The sequence below is a fragment of the Catharus ustulatus genome, chromosome 9 (assembly GCF_009819885.2).
Source record: "Catharus ustulatus isolate bCatUst1 chromosome 9, bCatUst1.pri.v2, whole genome shotgun sequence".
In the NCBI taxonomy this organism is placed as follows: Eukaryota; Metazoa; Chordata; class Aves; order Passeriformes; family Turdidae; genus Catharus; species Catharus ustulatus.
The window spans coordinates 17,683,387-17,705,594 of record NC_046229.1 but is presented as its reverse complement, the minus strand read 5'-3'; the positions used below and the strand labels follow the sequence as shown (position 1 = coordinate 17,705,594).

At 37.2% G+C, this 22,208-nt stretch overlaps 1 protein-coding gene across 1 annotated transcript; it reads right to left on the bottom strand.

The window, feature by feature from the left end:
* Positions 1-602: 602 nt before the first annotated feature.
* BRDT (bromodomain testis associated) lies at positions 603-21,471 on the bottom strand. Its single transcript, XM_033067799.1, is given in 19 exon segments — positions 603-724; positions 1,434-1,593; positions 2,820-3,052; positions 4,287-4,360; positions 6,073-6,214; positions 7,505-7,617; positions 8,341-8,503; positions 9,697-9,764; positions 10,616-10,741; positions 12,276-12,386; positions 12,471-12,760; positions 12,835-13,022; positions 14,264-14,449; positions 14,620-14,748; positions 15,770-16,141; positions 17,221-17,393; positions 18,224-18,353; positions 19,085-19,222; positions 21,280-21,471. Coding segments are annotated over 19 exon segments (3,057 nt in total). The 3' UTR covers positions 603-655.
* Between the last annotated feature and the right edge of the window lie 737 nt (positions 21,472-22,208).

The following is a 22,208-nucleotide window of genomic DNA, read 5'->3' as shown; positions in this document are numbered from 1 at the left end:
CCCGTATTAATTTCCCATAGTTGAATATAATCAACAAGAAAGTGTGGTTTTTATATTCCAGTTTCTACCTTAGACAATTTTTCAACATTAATAATATCTTGCATCAATCAGAAAATCTTTCAAACTGGAGCCAGTTTGCCATAATTTCTTCCTGAGAAGAACTAGAAGTATGTGGCAAACATGTTTGCACCCTTAGCTAAATGTTATGTTAACATAAAACACATTGAACACATCTGGACCTGAAAAGACATGCAAATACATAAGATTTACTGCTGAAATGATAGAGTTAATGGAAGCTTTTTTTATGACGACAAGTAAGGTTACACATCCCTTAGACAGTATCACTTTTAGAGAGATCTTTTTGTCACAGCCCAGATTTTGTGCAGGTGTGCAAAGTGATTTTTTAATACCATACATACACAAAAAATAAAACTCTAATCAAATGAACAACTCCATTCCACTGTGTAGCAGACTAGACTACATATTATAAACAAGCAGTGAAAAGAAATAAATCTTGTGATGTTTCAGGTATTAATGAGCAACCTTTTAATACAAAGCATTTTACAGAAGACCTTTAAAATGGTCTTAACATTTAAGATCCTAACTAGTACAAAACTGTGCTGTTTGTAGTTAAATTCTGTATGAACTACTGTTTTCACTCAAGATATTCTTCGAAAGATGCCATAATATCTCTTTGCAGATTCACATCAATTATCCAAGCTGTCTGCAAGAAAGCAAATGAGTGTTTTTTCAGAGCAGTCAGACAATAATGAATACTATGCAGGTCAAATAATTAATGATTTAAGAGAAAACTATAAAGCATCTTCTCAAACAGTGTATGTCCTCTCTGTTATGACAAGTTTGAGTGCGCATGTTGTTGAAGCCCTCAGAAAAGAGCTGAAGGATGAAAGATTCAGCTGAACTTATCTGAATCCAGCATAGTCTCACACAGGTACTTGCATTCCATTGTACAGTATTATAAATTTTAAAAAAAAAGTTTAATCCAAAAGAGACAGCAATTAAAAAACATTAATTACTGTCACCAATAAAACCAGTTAGTTTTAAAAAGGCTCAGGCCTGGTATTTCACACCAGAACAGAATGACTAGCACTTTTGTTGACATGGAACACATTGAGGATGGACAGCTTGCAACACTCAAGGTTTGAAATTATTTAGAGGGCATGACTCCTTCAGAATTTTATTTTACCACACAATTATTCTAAGCTTATGGGAGTACTAGGACGAAGCAGATAGTTTCTCATGTAATGTCACTTGAAGACATACTTTGAGTTTCCTATTGCATTTTCTGGACTAGCTCTTCAGGTAGTATAGTCCTGTTGTTTTCAATCATTCAGATCCTTTGGAATAAGGACCTGATGTAATATTTGTTTATTCTTTTTCAACTTTACTAAAGAAATCAGTCAGAAACTTACTGCTTCCTTCCTCCTGCGTTCTTGTTCCATTTTTCTAGCCAAGTTGCGGTCTTGATCAAGAGTATGTTGTTGAGTTTCAGGCAGTGTATTCTTATGTATTTCTTTTTCAAGCTCACAGACTGTCGCTGCCATGGCATCCAATCCTGTGCTTTCATGACCCCTTTAAAGACAGGAGTAGAAATCAATATAGGATAAAAGTTCTTTTTTTTTTTTTTTTTTTTAATAACAATGGGATAGAATTCTGCAAATAATTTAAATAAGTGCCTAGCACTTAAAGTATGGTTCTCTTTGACATTGTTTCATAGTGATTTCCCTTCACAAGAGTTATGTGCACACAATTGTTGGGCTGTAGTAGGTTCATGTTTCCTGTATCCCATTTCTAATCTGTATGCATGTGGGATTTATAGATATACTACACAAAATTTACATACACTTGCTTGAAAATTCTTTATTTTCTGTTACTTTCTGGCCTATGATGTTTTTCTTCTACCTTCCTCCTCTTCACTTAGTTATTTGAGGCAGATTTCATTAACTTCTGAACCAGGAGTATATTCGTAAGTCTCTCAAATGCTCTGATTATTAAAATAAAACAAGCCAAACAATTGACTCATTCTAATACAGCCAGCAATGGGCAAGTGCAGGAGAATTGAGGAACGATCTCAGATTTATCTTTCACAGGGTGAAAAATAATCACAGGAAAAATTTTCACAGAAAAAAAAAAGCAGGCTACTGGAGAGGGAAACATTGTAAACAGAGTTTCCAAAAGGTGGCAAAAACACTCCAGGATATTAGTGCAATGGAGTAATTAGTAGGCAGTCACTTAGCCCACTCAGCATGACCACAGACCTCAGGAGCTGCAAACAACTGGGGAAGAATACTGTAGCAGGGGCTTATTGAAAGTGCTTTTCTACAGCAATGCAAAGAATTCTGCTGTGTGAAGTGGTGCCCACTGGAACCCCTGTATAGCTATGTTAACACCATGCTCTCAAAGACTGGACTATCCTGTATCCCCTTAGGGGAGTACTAAGATAAGGACATTCCTGGCTACAGGTATAAAAGAATAGGACAAATGTGAACTCTGGTCATGAGTGCTCCAGGGGACCAAAACTCCTTACCTTAGTACCCAAACAAAAGCCAAACTCCCCTCCATGAAGGGGAAAAAAAATAAATCCACAAGCAAACTAACAGCAATAACAGAGAAATTCCTGAGAAATTTCTCTGACTGCTGAAATAATACTGATTTGATGAGAAAAAGCTTCTCTGTGCATTTTGGATGTGCAGTTTTACTTAGCATGGTACAGCTCTTCATCTGACATACAGCAATTACCTAATCCAAAACCCTTGTTCCTGAAAAACTAAGCCCCCCAGTACCATACAGGCAAAAACCAGAAAAATACTTATACAGAAGTGATTACAAACCTTTTGTTTTGTTGTGGAAGATTTTGCAGCTCCCTCTCAGCTTGTGCAAGAGACTTTTTTGACTCCTGCACTTGCCCACTCCTCTTTAATACCGCATCCCTGAACTGATTGAAGCTCTCAGCAGATGCTTTTATCGGAGCCGGCAGCTTCATCGTTTTACATAGGCTTACCCAAGAATCTACAGTCTTCAATTCTGCATCCTGAAATTATTACAAAAAGGAAAACATAGAAGAGGAAAAAATACTCTGCAACTACTTTACCTGCTTAGTTCCTACATTACCACAATGTTGTTTGGCTGGGCCTGTGGGAAACATCTACACCAAAATATCCTTCCTTTGGCAGAATATTAGTGCAAATACAGCAATCTGAGCAGATTTTGATGTGCTTTCTCATAAACTTTGAGAGTCTTTGGCAATATACCAACAACCATTAGCATTTGTAGCCATTCTGACTATTTAAGTCTACCTCTCCCCTTTTCCATTTCAGAAAACATGAATTCACAAGGCTGAGTTTACACAAGGTCCATTGACAAGGTTTTAATACAGAGAACACGCGTCTAATTTCTATATATCATCCTTACGTAACAATAGTCTTACATTAGGCTTGTAGGTTTTATTTGTTCCCCTGTGGCATTTTCTTCACAGCATAAACCAGAATAAAAGCAGCATTCTTAAGAAATCCTACTTCTAGTAGAAGCATATGTTTATGAAGAAAATACATATTTTTGGAATTTAGTTTAACATGTAAGTTAATAGCTTTCCGAAGATTTTCTAAAGAAAAATCCTTGAAGCATTTTAGCTTAACAGATGATATAGAGATCTTTTTAGGTCCAGGGGTTGACATAATCTGTTATTAGTAATTTTGATGTAATGTTTTCAATTAGCTGATTAATTTAGTAGATAAGAAAATGTCTCTGTCCTTCTAGTTAAGATAACTTGCTGTATGCTAGGAAAGATTTTGCTTAACTGTCATAAATACCTTTAGTCATTAAATGTGCTTTGCCTTATTTCAGAACAGATTTTCCAATAGCACTGAGACTATATTCCACACTCTTGTTCTTGTTGCTGGATCAGTAAGCAAAAGCACACTAATAACTTGGGTATCAGAACTAGATCAAGGAACACTGGTTCCTTGTTTAAATATTAAAACTAGATGAAACAAGCCATATTTAAATATGGCAATGTAGGCATATGATATATGTGTGTGTGTATATATCTTATACACTTTACCTACTGCAACAAAGAGTCAACAGATTGATTGGTTTCAGCACTAAAAAGAAGATAAATCTCAACAGATTATAACAGTGACAAAGGCCTATTGTACTCTAAATATTCAAATCATAAGAGAACAGATTTTTAGAGAAGATCCTAGGACAAGGAGTTTTCAAACCTAGCAAATTCAGCCTCTTCTCAAACAGAACTTGAGCACCATTACCTTTCTTGGAAGAAGTTCAGATACCGGCACTAGTATGTTTTTATCATTAGATTTATCACCTGGTGTACAATTACCTGATGGAAGAATAAAAAAAGACTTTTTGATCGTGTTGATTTTACGGACTATTTCTCAAATTTAAATGATAAAACTTTAGTCATTCAAGGAATTGACTTTAAAGCTTATAGCATACTTTATTATCCAGTTCAGAATGGCAGTAATTCTCACAGCCATTTCCTAAGCTCAAGTTGAACTGGATCACTTCTCTCTACTTTCGGGTAGGAAAAGGTATAGTTAGCTCAACTATAGATGAAACACTTACTCCAGGTACGTTCCAGGAGAGGTCCCAGCAGAATGCTCAAAAGGTTCGGGCAGGAAGCCTCAACACAGCAACTTGCCACTTACTCACTTCCTCCCCATCCTACCCAGCCCTCTTTCCTTTTGATTCTGGCATTAAGAGTACCTGACTGATCATGCAAATTCATTTCACCTAAAGCTCTCAGCCCTGGTTACTTTTTTTTTAAAAGCAGATAGATCAGCCATCAAGGGCTAGTCCTCACATTTCCAGTAACCTACAGCTATACTCCATGTTATTACTTCTTTATTATTTGAGGGGGAAGAAAACCCCAAACACTATTTTCAAACCAGAGATAACACTTTATCTCATTTAGCAACAATAATCTATTGTAGTCTGAGATGTTTCAGTATTCAAGTAAATGCTTAATAAAAATGTCAGATAATATGCTGGCTTTTTTTTTATTATGCAAAGGGTTAGTGCTTGAATGTTTGAATCCAGAATTCTGGATTCAAAGTATCAAACCCTCAACCAGTTTGTCATTAAAGGGGTTTTAACTTAGTAAGTTTTGTGGTTGTGAGGTCTAAGTGAAAATCCTTAGCTGAGGCCAAGTGCCAATTTCAGCTGCTGAAGTCTAAGCAAAAGGCAGTAGATGTATGACTTGGTATGTTAAGTCCCTCAACTGCATAGAAATTAATGGAGAATTAAATCTCCATTTTCAGAATACACTTAATACACTGCAACAACTTAGCATTATTCTTTGCCAAAAATAAGAGTTCATCAGTGAACAGGCTCTGCCTTTTAATTGGTTTTTAGAAGCTTCCTCCCCCTTGTAGAGTTGTTTTAGAGGGCAAAGAGTAAAGGCGAAACCAAAACATTTGTGTCTGGTAATACAGAACACACAGAGCATGGATGTTCAATCAAGTCTTTAGTTTGAAATATGTATGAAGTATAGAATGCAGCTTTCATAGGGCCAGTGTTCTTGTAATGACTGCAAGTTTATTCCATAGTGAAAGTCTTTGACATTGATTTGCTGCCAGATCCTTGTCACCAAGACCCAAAGATAACTCAAAATACACACAAAGTGCCCTAGGAAAAGAGCTCCATGAAGCTTCAGTAGAAGACATTTCATCAAAGGCCAATGAAGTCCAACAGATTGAAGCATCAATTCTCAGATTTCATGGAAGACTGAATTACTTATTCCTAGTACTACATTCAGAAAACTAAATTCTTAAATCAAAAAGTTATTTTCCTTGTGTATTCTAACACAGAACAAGAACGAAACATCCATTTAATTTCACCTTTTTTTTTTTTTAAGCAGCAAATAAAAAAAGAGCAAGGGAAAACTGCACACCCACCATTATCCTGCAAACTGATTAATATACAAGTGTTCAGCATAATATTTCTTTAAAGCAGTTTCATTTTTAACAAATTGCACATTTTTAACTTTGCACCCCTGATAATGGTTACTGTTTTTATTATGACATTACATACTTTGTTCTTGACTTATGGATATTAAATCAGCAGTTCTCATGCTGGTCTTGTTTTGAAGTTTATTTAATTTGTCTAGATGTCTTGTTTGCTCAGCTTGTTTACTCCAGTCAGCACTGTCGACTTGGGAAATGGTGTTGGACACCTAGAAGAGAAGCTAGACTTCAAAATACATTCTTCGTATTACTTGTGTTTGGCATATGAGGATTCTTATTACACAGCATCAAGATTAAAGGTTTAGAAGCTTAGAGCAGCAAATTCTTGCAGCTCTAGCTTCTGTAAACACCAGGGAAGAAATAGATTTCCTTCATATTATGGTAACCAAAGCATCAAGAATTAGATTTAGAATATGCACAGCTCAGCAATCCCAAGTGATGGAGTGGGTAGAGCATGAGAAACCAACACAAGATCTTTAACCCTTAACATTGTACAGCAGAATAAAATTGTCATAAAGGCAGTTGCTACACTCTAGTTTGTGGATCAGGGTAAAGGGTAACTGACCTTCAGTGCAGTGGGATTTTTCTCTGTGCAAGGGTAGTCTGTGTAGTAATCCCTTGAACTAAGGACAGTGCTGCACAAACCTGAGTCATAATTTGCATTACCTGCTACCTTGGACAGTGGACACCAATAGGAAAGGGTGAGTTGCTTTTCATCCTTACTTGGACACATCCTTGTGCTCATAGATTCCAGGGGCAGTTTCTATCCATTGCCAAAACAAAAGCTATTACAGCCTGATTAAAGCAACTAAACTTTCAACCACATTCAGAAAGATGATTAATCCTCATAGGATAGAATTGATTTTGCTGCAGTAACATCAATAACTTCCTTGGCTCCACACAGAGGTCCTTCTAACCAGGATACTCTCCAAGAACATATTAAGACAGAACTCAACAGTGATTGAATTATTTTACAACTTCATCTAGACCCTGAAAGACCCAGTTTCCACAGCTGTAGGAAAAGGTATGAAAAGCAACACACTTTCCCAGTATAGTCTCTGGACCCTCAGTATTGCTGAGTTTGTGAAATTGATATTTCTACAAAACATATATTATAATCTGCCTCTTTTGTAGAGATGTTGGTTTACAGGACTTTTAACCTGTAAATGTGCAAGGGTTACTTAAGTTCAAGCTACAGGCCTTAAAAGAAATAAAATAAGCTTTACAGTACACTATAAATATGCTCAGCCAAACTTTCCCTTTGTGTTTCATTGCCAATAGTCAATGAAGTAATACCCTGTCAAAGGATAAGAATCACTTTATTATTGGGGTTTTTGAAAACTTCTGTTTTGAAAACTTGTTATTTGAAAACTTCTTAAATGGCTTTCACCACATCAAATTCAAGCCTGGAGTATTATATTAAATCTTATTTAAAAGGTAAGAACATTCTTTATAGATACTGTTTGAAATTAATTAATTGGAGAGAAGCACATATTCACCTCTGGAAAAACATTTCTGGAGTGGGTGACAGAAGACTGATTTGTCTTTGGAGTGCTCTGAGGAGTTTGCTGCTCTGGATCATCATGCAGAGCAGGTACAGCTGAGATTTTACCTGAGAAAGAAGTAGGATATGATTTTTCCCCTATCATGCAAAATGCAGTCCTACATCTCAAAATTAGGTCACTGTTTAGATCTGTGGAGTAATTCAGTATGGAGGTTTGTATTCCAGCCACATGATTTATGAGAGTTATTTTTAATTAGTTTTTAATTGATTTCTCAGTTAATCAGCTACCAGTTCATGCTGTTTTCCACTAAAATCTCAGAAGTGTCTGACATAAGACTTTTTGAAATAAGGGAGGGAAAACAATAGCTCCTTGGATCAAGTTCCTAAGCAACTTCATGTATCTGATGTGTCTGAACAACAATCAGCTCAGAGGACCTGTGGCACAAGCCTTACATTCAGCAAATAGGCATTTCAGAAAGGAACTTGGGTACTGGGCATGGGTTTAAACATCTAATCCTGCCTTAAGATGTTCGACACTTCCTGTAACTCCAAGTTCATGAAGGTATCCTTTTCCATCTCATTGGAAGCAAGCACAAACACCTCTTTTTAATACTACTCTGCCCCACCACAAGTGTCGCAGTAATCTGAAACCCCTAGCCAATTCTCAGTGCTGCCATACTTTCATTTATATCATGCTCCATACCCTGGCAAGAACTTTTTCAGTTATCCCCTTGCTAACCTCCAAAACCCCAAGATAAGCTTGTTGGGCAATACAAGCATCCTGACAACCCTTCTTTCCTCAGCAGTCAAATACAGCCATAAAGGTATTACCTGAGAGAGTCTGAGCATTTTGTTCTGAAGGATTAAGTGAACTACACTCATGCCTCTGCAGTACATTGGGAGGTTGCTGCTGCATTTCAGATGATCCATGATTTTGCAAGTTGCTAGTAAGAGAGGAGGGCTGTGCTTGCAGAACAGCATTGCAGGATGTCCTCTGTAAACAAAGTGGTATTCACTATAAAAAGACTGCAGCAGTTAATAGAGCCAAATCTTTTTAATAGCTATTTGATCCTCTTTTCCCACCACTACCCATTCCCACTGTTCATCAGCTTCAGTACCTCTTGTACTATGATACTGATCCATCATTTTCTAAGTGCTTCAATGACAAAAAGCCATGAGGTAAAAGTACACCCACTGCCTTGGTCTGACAGGTACAGAAAACCCCTGAGAACAAGATGTAATGTGAGGATTTCAAGTATGATGTTTGTTGTTACTCAGAAGGTCAGTAAGGGGCTGTTACAATTGACCAAGCTGAAGCTCATTTCCTGGATCCTGTTTTCTCAGGTTTATTGCTGTCATTCTGTCACTGCAGAGGCTGCAGCTCTCAAGTGAAAAAAGAGTGTTGCATAATTCCTTCCCTGAATTTTTGCTTGTGAAGATGCAGAAGAAGTAAGCTGAATAATAAATTTGCAGCCTAGTTTCCTGTACTTTAAGGGAAAGTCAGTCTATTGCAAGAAAAATGAAGGGTTGGCTGTGATTTTGCTTTGAAATTCAAGGTCTCTTTCTCTGGTAGCTTCAAGGGAAATTGTTGAAGGCAGCTAATCTTGACATGAAATAACACCCACTGTATAATATAGGAATAGAGCAATTAAATCTAAGAGGCATTATTAAAACTGCTGTTGGTTCTAATAATACCATAACAATAAGCAACATTCAAGTATCCTGAAAATAAGTGGTATATTGTACAATTTATTCTCAGGTATAGAAGTGAGGCTATTAATAGATTAAAAACCATTACACTTTGTTAGTTCAATTCTATGCTCAGAGATCAATTTGGGGAGTATTTGCCTTCTTTAGGAGTGTGTGGAGTATGTGGAACATTCTGCCCTTCATCAAACACATGATCACCACAATGATTATAAAAGATAAAAGTCTCAGAAGTTCTCCCAGTATATCTATTCCTATACAGGAGCATAAGATACTTTGAACAAACATCTCATGGGACATCTTCATATCAATCAGTCCTACAAAACAAATAGCATTCAAGCCATATTCATTACCTCCAGATCAAGTTACATCATTTCTATTACCATTGTATGTTAAAAACAACTTTAACTAAGTTACTTGTGTAATAACTTCATTATTTGTTTAGGGTAAAATTATTACATCCATTCTAGCCAGGTTTACCTTAGACTTTCCCATAGAAGCTGGACAGTTCTGCCTGGCTCCAGTCTGTTTTGAACAGGTTTCTGTAACTGTAAATACAGAAGTGAGGGGGATGGAAAAATCCAAATTAGTCATTCACATATGTTTCATTACTCACACAGACAAGGTGAGAGTTGCAGTTGTACCTGGAGTCAAACCTCACAGTGAAAGGAACGTTATTATCTTGAATACTTCAGCTTGAGCTTGATGTGTTTACAGAACTTCTTCCAGATATAAAAAGGAACCACAAAGATTCCTGCAGGATCGAGGTCTTCATTGCCATTGATTAACTGTGTTTGCTCCCCCCTACACTGCAGAGGGTCAAGCATTCACCACACCTCATATGGAGATCTACACTGTAAACCTCCAGTATGGCAGATCTATCCTGTCCTAGAAAACCAAAGGGTTCTGTGTACAGAGAAACATCATTCAGTGTTCTGATACAATATCCTTTAAACAAGCTTGAAACAGTTTAAGCAGCAGGGTGGATTTTGGCTCTACAGTTAATGCTGCAGGCACCTCTGTTGCTCAGGTCATCCTTTATGCTTCAGACCAGAAGATGAAATTAAGCCAATCACACTTTCAAAAAGGGATCAAAGCTACAAGAATAAGCTACAGCCCAATAGTCAATTGTCCAGGTTGGATACAAAGACCTTTTGCTAGATTATTTTAGTCCCTATAGATTTTCCCTAGTAAGCTGGATGGATGTAGTGGGGTTTGGTTGTTTTGTGTTACCTGGAATCTCAGTATTAAGGCATTAATTTCATAGCATTGAAATTGAGCCTTCAAAATGGAACAAACCAAACCAAAGATAACTAAAATCCTTGGTAAGCATGTGGAACAGTAGATGCTAAGAGAGAAGATATTTTGCCTACACAAACACAAAAATAAGCTTTCTAACCTGATTCAGAGTCACTGCTATCTGAGGAGCTAGAATCACTGCTAGTGCTGCTGCCAGAATCTGAGGAGCTGCTGCTGCTGTCACTCAGTCTGCTTGGCCCAGTACTTGACTCAGCATTGTTTTCAACTGCATGAGAAAAAGAATTCAGAACAACCTGCAATAGAGCATTCTTCAAATACAAGATATGATCAGCCTTGTTAGCCCATTCTCCCATGTAAGAATTAATTTCATTTCACTTCCTTGTCTACTGTCCATTTAGCAGTGGACTTGATAACAAAGGCCTCCTTCTAAGGAGGAGAGGAGCAGGATATAGAAGCAACAAGCTAGTTGAATTAACGAAATATCCAAGGAGAAACTGTAATCACATAATTTACAATTCTGAAGTAGATTAAAACTGTACAGACTTAGGAGAATTCAAGCAATTTTCCCCCATAAGATTTCCTGCGGTTAAGAGCCTGTTTCTGTGCATGTTGCTGCTGCCAGACTTGCCTGCAGAGTTCTTTATCTACAGCCAGTTCTTCTTTCCCTAGCCATGTGCACTCCCAAATTGCCATCTTTTGCCACCTCCCCACCATCTGACTATTTTACATCTGCAGAGTTGATTTAACTCAGCTTATAATGATTTTGCAGTCAAACTGTTTTCAAAGATTTTGCTCTGTGGAAGCTTCACAAATGAGAAGTTACATGGATATCTGTTTCCCTGGACACAAGTCCAGATTTAGTTCTTGTAAGCAAGCCAGATACCAGTTGTAAAGATTTCCTAGCCAGCTTCTTCCCTCTCCTCTCAACTTATAGTTCATAATTGATTTCAGCTGCTTCTTTAAGATTTTCTTTGTTCAATACTTTCAAGCCATTATGTATACCAGGCAGGAAGATTTGACTAAGCTAATGCTGGATACAAATCTCCCCGTGTCTTCCAGAGCTGCTTCGATCATTTCAGCTGATTTTACATAGGAGCTAAATAGATATCCAGTGGAGGGCAATAATAGCACTCCTATTTTAACGAGGAACAGCTTGACTTATAAGAGCAGCATCAGCTGCATTGATCCATTTTCAGCCCCTGATGAGAACCATCAGTAAGTGTACAGCTCAAGTATGCACTGAATTTCTGGCTTTGATCTTGAAATGCATTATTGCCTGAAAAACTGTATTATTCTCCTAGGACACTTCCTTAAGTCTGAGATAAGACAGTACACCTGTCACTGATACACAAGTTCTGTTAGAATGACAGCATTAGTGACACTGCCACATAACAAGTATTACTGGAATTGGTTATTCTTCCATCTCTAAACCACAGACAAGGATTTGCAAACAAATAGACTGTGTGACCCTCCACACTCTCCATCACGTTTTCGCATATTAGCATAAGGGAATTGTTTAGTGTGTCTTAATTTCTGAAATTGTTACCATCTTTACCTGTAATAAAATATTAAGTGCAGGAACAAGAAGTTGCTGTAGACAGGACAAGTAACTGACCAAATTTGCTGCTGTGACTCCAGCTCATTCAGCATAAAAATAATCTTGAGACTAGCAGTGGGAAGCTTAAGACCAACTATTCTGAGGAGAAAGTCCCTAACAGACACCTAACAAGACTAAAACCCAAGGGAAGAATTCCACTTTAAGCTATTTCCATTGCAAATGAGTAAAAGAGCCACATTACTCTTGAAGCTCTCCTTTGGGTTTAGTTGACCATTGACATCCCGTAGTCTCTTCTCTAGCTCTTGTTTCCTCTCAAAATTAAGTTCGTCTTTTGACTTAGTTGGTTTTTTAGCTGCATCTGAAACAGAAGTTAACATGAAAGCAAACCAGGTAGCAAATCTAATGGGCTTTTTAAAACATCATTCATGCTACATACCCTGCTTTCTTTGTTTCTTCCTCAAACAGGTTGCTACATATTTCTCTAGTTCTCTGAGTGTTGAAGCACTTAAAGTTTCAAAGTCTATTTCTATCTCATCAGGGTCAGAGTTCCTCAGTGCAGGTTCTCTTGACTGTATTATATGGACTACTTTCCCAAGCTTATCTCCAGGGAGTTTATTTATGTCCAAACTCAACTGTCGTTTTTCATCATAATTCATAGGTTTGGCACCATCTTCATGTTCTGACTTATGTGCCAACACGACCTGCTGCATGGTTTTCTTTGATTGACTGCAAGAAAAAAGTATACTGCAGTAACAGCAGTTTAAAATAATTTGACACCCACACAAAGTCCCCACACTTACATGTTTAGAGACAGCTTTTTCTTAGATTTCTTCATGTGCTTCAGATTTTTCTTCTTTTGAATCAAGCTTTTTATTTCAGCTTTTTCCTTGTTCTTTCTTTTTTCTCTTTTAGCCTTCCCTTTTTTCTTTTCTGGTCTAGATAAGCATGCTTTGGTCAAAATCCACAGCTGCTGGTGAAGAGCTTTAAGCTATCAAAAACAAAAAGAAAACAAAACCCCCAAAATGCTGATAATCTTAGGCAATGTAGGAGGAACAATAAACTAGTCCTAAATATCACAGGAAATTTGTGGTAGCTGAGTGGATATTAATAGGATGTCCGCTTTCCAAATGAGATTTATTTTCCAAACATTTTACTATATTGTATCTTAGTCACAGATTATGCATCTAGAAGATGTAGGACTGTTTATTTTATGCAGACATTTCTAACAGCATGTGCCTTTTAGCATTGTCAGAAATACACCACCACCTGCCCCCACCCCCTACCAAAAAAAAAAGAAAATAATTTTAGGGATTTCCAGTAACCTCTCTAATTTCAGGAATTTGGGATGCACATAAATGCCTCATTAGGTTATATTTCTACAGCATTGCTGAATTCAGCAAGTGGGACTGGGCTCATGCATCTTATTTTGCAATATAAAGTGTCTAGTTGGGGCATACTAAGAATTTTTGAGAAGAGCTTAACACAACTTGGTTTAAACCTCAGGAATTGGAAGATGGTCAGATGAGATTAGAAATCAGACAGATTGAAATGCCTCACTACTGTAAAGGTTGGCTTGTACACTTCCTGCCTACATTCATAAATTGATGATGCTAATCTGACAAGGACCAAAAACTCATTTGGCTAACAGAACAAATGCTGTTTTTTCCCAGAGGTTATAGATACAAGAGCAACAGGTTAAAATTTATATCCAAGCAGAAGCAACACCCATCCCACTCCTAATAAGAAGCATGGCTTTGCTTGACTGGTTAGCATAAAGTACCTTCTCTTTTCTCTCTCATACTGAGCTTTCTGAAGAAGAAATTAATGATTTGCTTTTATGTGGCTCAAAAGAGACTGAGGGTAAGGACAATGCTTTTTGACCATGTGCAAGAAATGACACCATTGGAAGAATATGCCACTAAGCTACATGTGGAGTGCCTGGAGGCTCTCATACCACAGGAACACAGTTTTGTTTTTTTTAAGAGGTTTGAGAGTCCTCTGAAGAAGTGGTAGGCAAGAGTTATAGAACAATTGCTCACTTTTTATTTGCGAGGCGCTATTTGCTTAATGTTTGGCAGTGCTTTCAAACAGGAATAAAGTTCTGCATTAAAATACAAGTTACTAGAAGCTTTTAAAAACTCATTTTTGTTGCTAAGCCTTGGAATAGACCATTGCAAGTGGCATTAACAGAGAGCCCTTAAGTCATACACATTAAATACTAATGCTTACTTGCTCCTGAAGGTTTTTGAGGTGCACTTTTCTCTCCTCTTCAGAGTCTTCAGATGATTTTTCCTCTGAAGAGTTGTCATTACTTTCACTGGAATACGCTTCTGTCCTTTCTCTCACAGGCAGTGGCAGATGATCACTCAAAACAGGTTCATCAGGAATTTTAGCAAAGTGCATTTCAAAAACATCCTGAAGAGTTAGGTTTGAGAACAACATACTTTTCAGATTTCTCAAAGCATTATGCAGTTACTACTTCTAAAACTACATGGTAACACAGTAGTTCAGTAATATTTAGTGGATTTACATCAGGATATGAAAAGAACTATTCTTTTTCAAGTCTGACTTAACAGATAACTCACCTGAAGTTTTCTCGCCATAGCAACTATTTCATGGTCTGAAGAATTATGTGTGTAGCAGCTCATGAACATTAATCTAACATCTGTAGCAAATTCTTGTATATCATTATATTCAAAGTTATCCATTTTCTTCTAGAGGAAAAGAAAATTAAGGCACACTTAGTAGAAAGCATCACCATGAAAATGCAGAAAGAAAGGAGGAACAATAATTTTAACATAAATAGTCAGGTTCAGCTTGTATCAAGACAGTAAATATTATGAAAAAACATTATGGAAATACCTGCATCTCATTTCAACAATGTCTCTTTAACAACGCAAGAGATTTTTTTTTCCTCTTTCAAACAGATTTAATTGCAATTGCTGGAAGGAATTTGTAGTACTAGTTTCAGCATTTGATCAAGACAATATTTGGATGGTTTTATTTGGTTCCGAGTTCAGCATCTGTTTTTGATTCTATACATGGTATTTACACAAAGCTTATTCCATAATAGCTGGAATCAAACTAATGGACTAGAAATTGGGAAATAACCTTTGTACTGGGCAAGTTAGCTTTCAAGATAATTCAGTAAGCTATTCCCCAAAAAAAGTAGAGCTTAACTAGACTAAATACTTTACCCCATACAAATACACTCAGTGTTCACAGAGCACTGCCCTCATATCTCCATCTGGAATGGTTGCTTTCCACTAAAAAGGTGAAATATCCTGTAAACATCCAGTGTAGAAGTTCTAGGGCATTTCATCAAGAATATTGAGATTGAGGGAAAAGCAGAAGTTGGCAGAAATGCATTTTGTGTTATAGGGCATCAATAACAGCACTGTGTGTACAGACAAGCATTTAACAGGTGGCATGCTTGGAAGGGCTTCATGGAGATCATAATTCCCTCACTACTTGTATTAGCATTTTCAGCGGTTAGGTAGGTTAGCCACTAGGTGTTACTATGTGTCACAACGAGACTCAGAAGACTTTCTTCAGTAACCTTGGCTAAGTTTGAGAAACAGAAATTTATCTGTTACAGGTACATTAACACATAAGGCCCCTTACATATTTCATAGGAGAAGGAGCTTTCATGACACCTTTTCAGCTAACACAATTAAAATATTGTAATGACACAAATAGCCAAATTTCCCCAGAAACTTGGGGTAAGTTACTTACTTTAATGGTTCCTAGGTCTGTAGGATATTTGGCAATGGCTTGGTTCACACCAGTGGAGAAAGATGCCACATCTACAGGTTTTATGAAAGGCCATGCATATGCTGCATGCTTTTTTGAAAACATTTCTTTAAGTATTGCATTACAATGTTTTAGTTGTTCTGACATCTGACTCTTTTGAAAAATCCCAGGTGGCTGTTGAGAATCTGAAAAGGATCTCTTCAGAACTTTATTTGTTACCATGCATTCATTTTCACTTCTACATGCTTTTACAGCTTTTCTTTCATTAAAGATTGCAGAAGATTCACCACTTGTTGTGACTATTGAAGTAGTAGGAGTTGTAGTGTCGGCCTTTCTTTTCACACCTTTTTTTGCCTAAGAAAAGAAAAAAAATGCAAGTGTCCAAACAGCAAAAGAATGGTCAGTTTTAGATTATTCTTTTGTGTGTATATGCATAGTCCAAAAAAAGTGTTGGAACTTTTGCAGCTATTAAAGTCAGAGCAGAATGGAGCAATTCCACAAGCTTAGACTAAAAACCTACAAGGTATTACAAGAACAGCATACCAAGCCCTTTGTGGAGCTTCAATAGGTTCTTACCATCTTAAATGTAGAGGAAAGAAGTAGATGTACTGCAGATGATCTGACCACATCTGGCTGTGATCAGATTTTAGCCACTTGTGAGGATTCCAGGAAGCTAGCAGGTTATGGAATTACCTGCAAATTGACAGCCACAGGAAGGGGGAAAACTACTGCAATTCATTTTAGGCCTGGTTGATGGTCTTATGTACATGGTTTATCTCTTTAACTGGTGTAGTATTTGGTTTGGAAGCCATACAATGTGTGCTTTGTCATCAGTGTTCAGATTCGTGAGTGAAGTGTAAATATACACTATAGGAGAGCCTGGCCAAAATGGCTATTCCTCACTGGCAGAGCAAAACCAAAACTAAATCAATACAGGAGTGTATATGACCACATTGGTGAGCTCCAAACACCTTCCAGGCTAGTTACACAGTATTTAAGCAAATATGCTAATCTTTGAAGAATCAAGAATTTGATCTGATAAAAACCATGAGAAATTATTCCCTAGAAGTTAGAACCTTAATTTAGGACTAAAACCATTGTCCTCAAGGTAAAGCCTGCAGAAGTGTATACAGCAATACACTTCAAGAATGATCATCTTAAATTTTTTTTCTTTGAGAATATTTTAAAATCACATTTATAAGAAAAGATGTGCCAAGCAATCATTCCAATTTCTGCTTAGTTTCTACAATTAGTACTGGTCCAGTTATTTAACAGAGACATAGAATATTTAATAGAGATCTCTTACTATTTTCTGTTATAACAAAAGTTTCAAAAAGATACAGCAATAAGTATGGCTCCTAAGGTTTTGCCATCAGTGCCTGAAGGAGCAATTTCACAATCTTTCTTTCTGAACGTTATTTGAGGAAACTTACTTTTGTTATAGAGACTGCAGCTGGCATTAAAGCAGTCGGCTGAGCTGCAGACAAAGGAGCCAGTGTAACCTGCTGTTGCTCTTGTGCCATCACTGGAGGCTGCTCACTGCTTTCAGTTTGTTTCTCATTTGTGCTTTGCGCATTTGAAGTCCCCGGATTGGGCTGCCATGTTTCTGGTTATTTTAATACAGGACATTTTAGAATTCAAGTCTTATATGTTGCAGTTAATTTCTTTCATGGTCAAATTGACCAGTTGTCAACATAACCACTCTTCTATACAGGACAGCCATAAATAACTGTGAACAAGAGCGTTTGTTACTTACGGCAACATTGGCATCCTCCTCTACTCCCACCATTAGCACTTCAGCTAGAGTATCATGCCAAGTTACACATTATTTGGTTTCAAGAAAGTGTGGATTAACTTCAGACCAAAGATTAAAGAGGCATCACACTACACTCTGTATATTGTAAAAATGTTCTTGCCAAGGAAAGTATCAAGTTGTTTTCTACAAACACAAAGACCAAGCAGCAAAGAGTGCAGACTGCATCATGTAGGTTCATGTTTCCTAAGCATAGTTAATACCTGCCTGTGTTGCTTAGCAGTATTACAGTTGTCCACTACTAAGATCAGAGAGCAGTTTAGACCAATGCTTTCCTGTGTTTGATTTGGCTGATTAGATTATTCATGTCTTTTTCAGCTGTTATTCTGTTTAGTTCCCACAGATCTTCACACCTATTAGTTTATATAACACAATGCTGAGCACCATGACAGTCTCTGAATTGAAAGTCAGTTCCTTTTCGAAAAAACCCTAACCAAACAAACCTTTAAATTGAAAAAAAAAAAATCTTCTAAAGCCTTATAGCAGTATTGTTATTTGTCTGTTTTGGAAACAGTAGAGAACACCCAAACTGTTCCAGGGTTGAGTTGTGACAAAGAGGATTTCTTGTTTCCAGTTCTACTTGCTTCATAGATTATAAATTCAGTATATAATGCAGGCCTTACCTTTTGTCTTCTTTTCTTTTCTCTTTCCTTTATTGAGACACACTAGTCTTTCTTCTGGTGGCATATTAGCTATTTTCTGCATAAACACTTTTTCTAGTTCTTCGGCCATAAACACAATGTCATCACCTGGCTGCAAAATACAGTCAGTACCATTCAGAAGCTGCAGTAATGGGAGCTATCTCCTAAAAAAACCAGGCTAGAGAGTCCTGCCCCAGTCCTGCAGATTGAAACAGCTACCAGTACCAGAGACATCTAGAAATTATTACCATCCCTGGCCCTGCAACTCCCTTTAAAGCAAATTATTTCACCATTGAAATACATTTGCTCTCACTATCCCATTGAAAAACCCTCCTGTATCTCTGCATACTTCTACAGCAAAGGCCAAAGGGGGCAGATCTGCAACTCCCTTTTTACCCGTGTTCTGAAGAAGCTGTTGAAGCTCAAAGATACTAGGACACAGCCAATAAATATCCAAGCATAGGGAGATGCTCACACCTCATTAGGTTAAACTTGTTGAAGGAACAGAGCATGGCTCAGGGCTGCTAGCCTTGGACTTGTACAGCAGTGACATAGTTCTTGCTGTTCATGAGCTCCCCAGCTAAACCCCAGAAATTTTACATGGGGAGTCCTTGTGCAGAAAAACCTATGCACTCAGTTGTTGAAACAGCAAGCAAGACTTCACTTATGTATCCTCAATCAATCCTAGCTAAAAAACCTCCCTAACATTTCAGAGAAAGTAGTTTAGAGAAAAATGAAAATGTTGATTAACTTACCGCTTGTTCTAATAAGCATGTGCTTGTTTAAACTCATTTGTATCATACAACAGAACCAGTTACTGGTAAGAGTTGGTGTTCCACATACCTTGTTGTACATGTAGCAGTTCCAGAACATAGTTTTAAAGTCTTCAATACATTCTGCAGCTTTTGTGTAGTAATTGTGTTCCAGACGCTTTTTTATGGTGCCTAAGTCCATAGGTTTTTTTACGATAGTGTAATAATCCTGTGGTATCAAAAGAAATCACCAAACAAACATTAATATTAGGACATGAAGATTCTTACACATTTAGTTATGAAAGCTAAATTGCAAGACAGAATTGCATTATATTAGAAGCAGTATTTGATTTAAAGGAAAACCTTCCCTTACAGTCATAGGTACCAAAAATGTAGGTGTTCAGGAAATCTTCACCTTATATTTTGCCCTTGTTCTTCCCCGTAATATATCTCATTCAAAGCCCCAAAGAGTATTTATTTCAATAGGCTCAATGGTAGTAGTACTTATTACACGTATATGCACTTCTCATTTGTTATGTCAAAGCCCTTTAAACAAAGCAGCACTCCAGTTAACAGAACAGAGGAAAAAGAAGCCAAACTTCAACATAGTCTCAGTCACTAACAAAAAGAAGCTGCCAATTTTTCACAATTTCTGTCCAAATACTTTATCCCTGGCTATATTGGCTCTCCTCTTAGGCTTGGCATTGTGAAAAAGTAGCAATGTGACTGAAAGGGAGCTGCAATAGGAACTGTCATGATTATTTTAGTAGCACAGCTAAAACCTGGTGAGTGAGACCATGAGGCTATTTCCCTGATGGTGCATTTAAGCAATTGGGATGGAAATATCCCACTAATTTCACATATACATGCTAATTGTACAAAGTACCTACTTCTAGAGTGTTCTAAAGCTATCCTAACAATCTGTTTTGGTGCAATAGAAAGCTAAATACATCAGAGTGCAGGCTATTTATCAAGACAAAAATGCAATTAATAATTAAGTATTGTCCATTCTGCATCTTCTAACATTTGAAGGAAAAATGCAAAGGTGGCAAATACTTTTATTGTCCTTGAGATGGAGTCAGGTATTTTGCTTGTTACTGTGCAATGGTTGAACTACACTTTGAGAAGTCAAGAGACTGCCTTAGAAATCCAGAGAGGCAGAACTGGCCTGAAGCCAGCTGCAAATGTTGCCACAACTGATGAAATGCCCCATGTTACCCTTAAGTGACAGCTACTTCCAAGAAGGAGAAAGGGTAAGAAAAGACACAGAGATAGTCACTTTGTGCTTTTGTACAAACTGACCAAATGAGTTTATCACAAGAAACAGCCACAAATGGGCAGATAGGCTTTTGTCTAAACAAAAAACTGCTCTAAACAGAACCAGTGAGTTATTAGAATTAGTCTTGAAAATTTGTGAGAAATAAATATTGAGGCTTAAGCTGTTGGAGAGGGTAAAAAAGAAAATAATCCAAGGGAAACGATAATGGTTTTATTTAACACCTTTCTACTTATCTACCAAGAACAGCATCTTCCAGGTAATCTGAAATACCATATGTTTTCATTTGACTGAAAAACACCCAAAACTGAAGTCTAAAAATACCTGTATGAAAACTGTATCACAAGACATTATAGTCATGCACTTTGTTACAATTAAGTTGTAGCATAAAAAACATGCACACAACAGAACCACCATATCTTCTATTTCATGGAAGGATGTTCTTCCACTATAGTATGATGAGAACCATAGCTATTTCCCTATTTTTGTAGGGGCATTTATTTTCTCTAGAAACTTCAGAGCAAAATGGTTTGAAATAGACAAATACTATAGGTGTAATGACTTCTCTGCAGCAAAACAGTTCCAGATTTGCCTGCTTGCATCAGGGTCAATCAGATCTGATTTTCCATCAAAAATATTTGACATTAATATTTGACATTATTTGCCTAATATTGAAAAAATACTCAAAGGCAAAAGAAAATATTCATCATAGGCAGTGTTAATAAATATGTCTAAACTAGAAGACAGATCTGAACACCAATATACAGAAAGTCTAAGAAGTCTGGTTAAGCATTATTATTATCCCTTAGAAATACTGATTTACTAGTTTCAGATCAGAAAAATGAGCAAACATGGAACATTTCTCTGGAAAGAAAACACTTTTCTTGCAGACTTGGATTAATGATAGCAGTTCAATAGCAAAAGCAGTCCTCCATAATCTGAAAAAAAACCATTTAACATTAATTGACATAATATACATATTAATACTCCAGTTCCAAAGTGGTTCTTACAGGCAGATTCAGTGCTGCTGCATCTACAGGTTGGTGAAATGGCCAGGAAAAGTTGTGTCTCCACATGGCTCTCATGACCACCCTCTGTAAGTACTGAAGTTGGTTTGTTTGACATCCACTACTTTTGTTATTTATGTATTCTGGTGGAGGAGGGTTAATAATAACGGAACGGTGCTGGCCTTGAACAGACATCTTTAGTGAGTTCGGATATCCACTCGTTCAAAGATCATTACACATTTAACCTGAAGGGAACAGAACAGATGCAGTCAGTAGAGATATCTGCATTTAATGCTGTTTACATGTTCATTTCTGTTTGTAGAACATCAATACTGTAACAACAGCACACCTTCATGTTCTAAGCAAGACATTGGTTTTAAAGTGCACATCTGGGCATACATCCCTAGAGTCTAGGGATGCATACCAGCTTTCTCCTAAAAAAATCTGATAGTCTGCTTTTCATAACAGAATGAAGTATTTCATGAGGTGTGAAAAAGGTCATAATAAGGTAGATAGCTGCTGTAATCAGCACACTGCTAGAACAGTACATGTGGCCCGCTCTTACAGCTGTAGCATCACAGCAGATACTGCTGATCACACATCTCACATTTTCATTTGTTTAGTTCAGTACCCAAAGCACACCTCTTCTGAGCTCCTGAAGCCTACACCTTAGCTAATAAGAGTAAATACTATTGGCACCACCACATATCATTAGCTAAATACTAATCCTTTCACCAAAGTATCTATTTTAGAAGGGAAAGATCCAGACACATACAGGATCTGCTTCTTCTATTAGAAGGCCAGCATTAGAAGGAAAGTTCTGAGGTAGTTTTAAGTAGCTCACAATCCAGCCAAGCCCATCATACACTATTTTCAACTCTTAGTATACGCTATAATTTTTTCCTGCTTTTTTCTGCCAAAAAACCCCCACG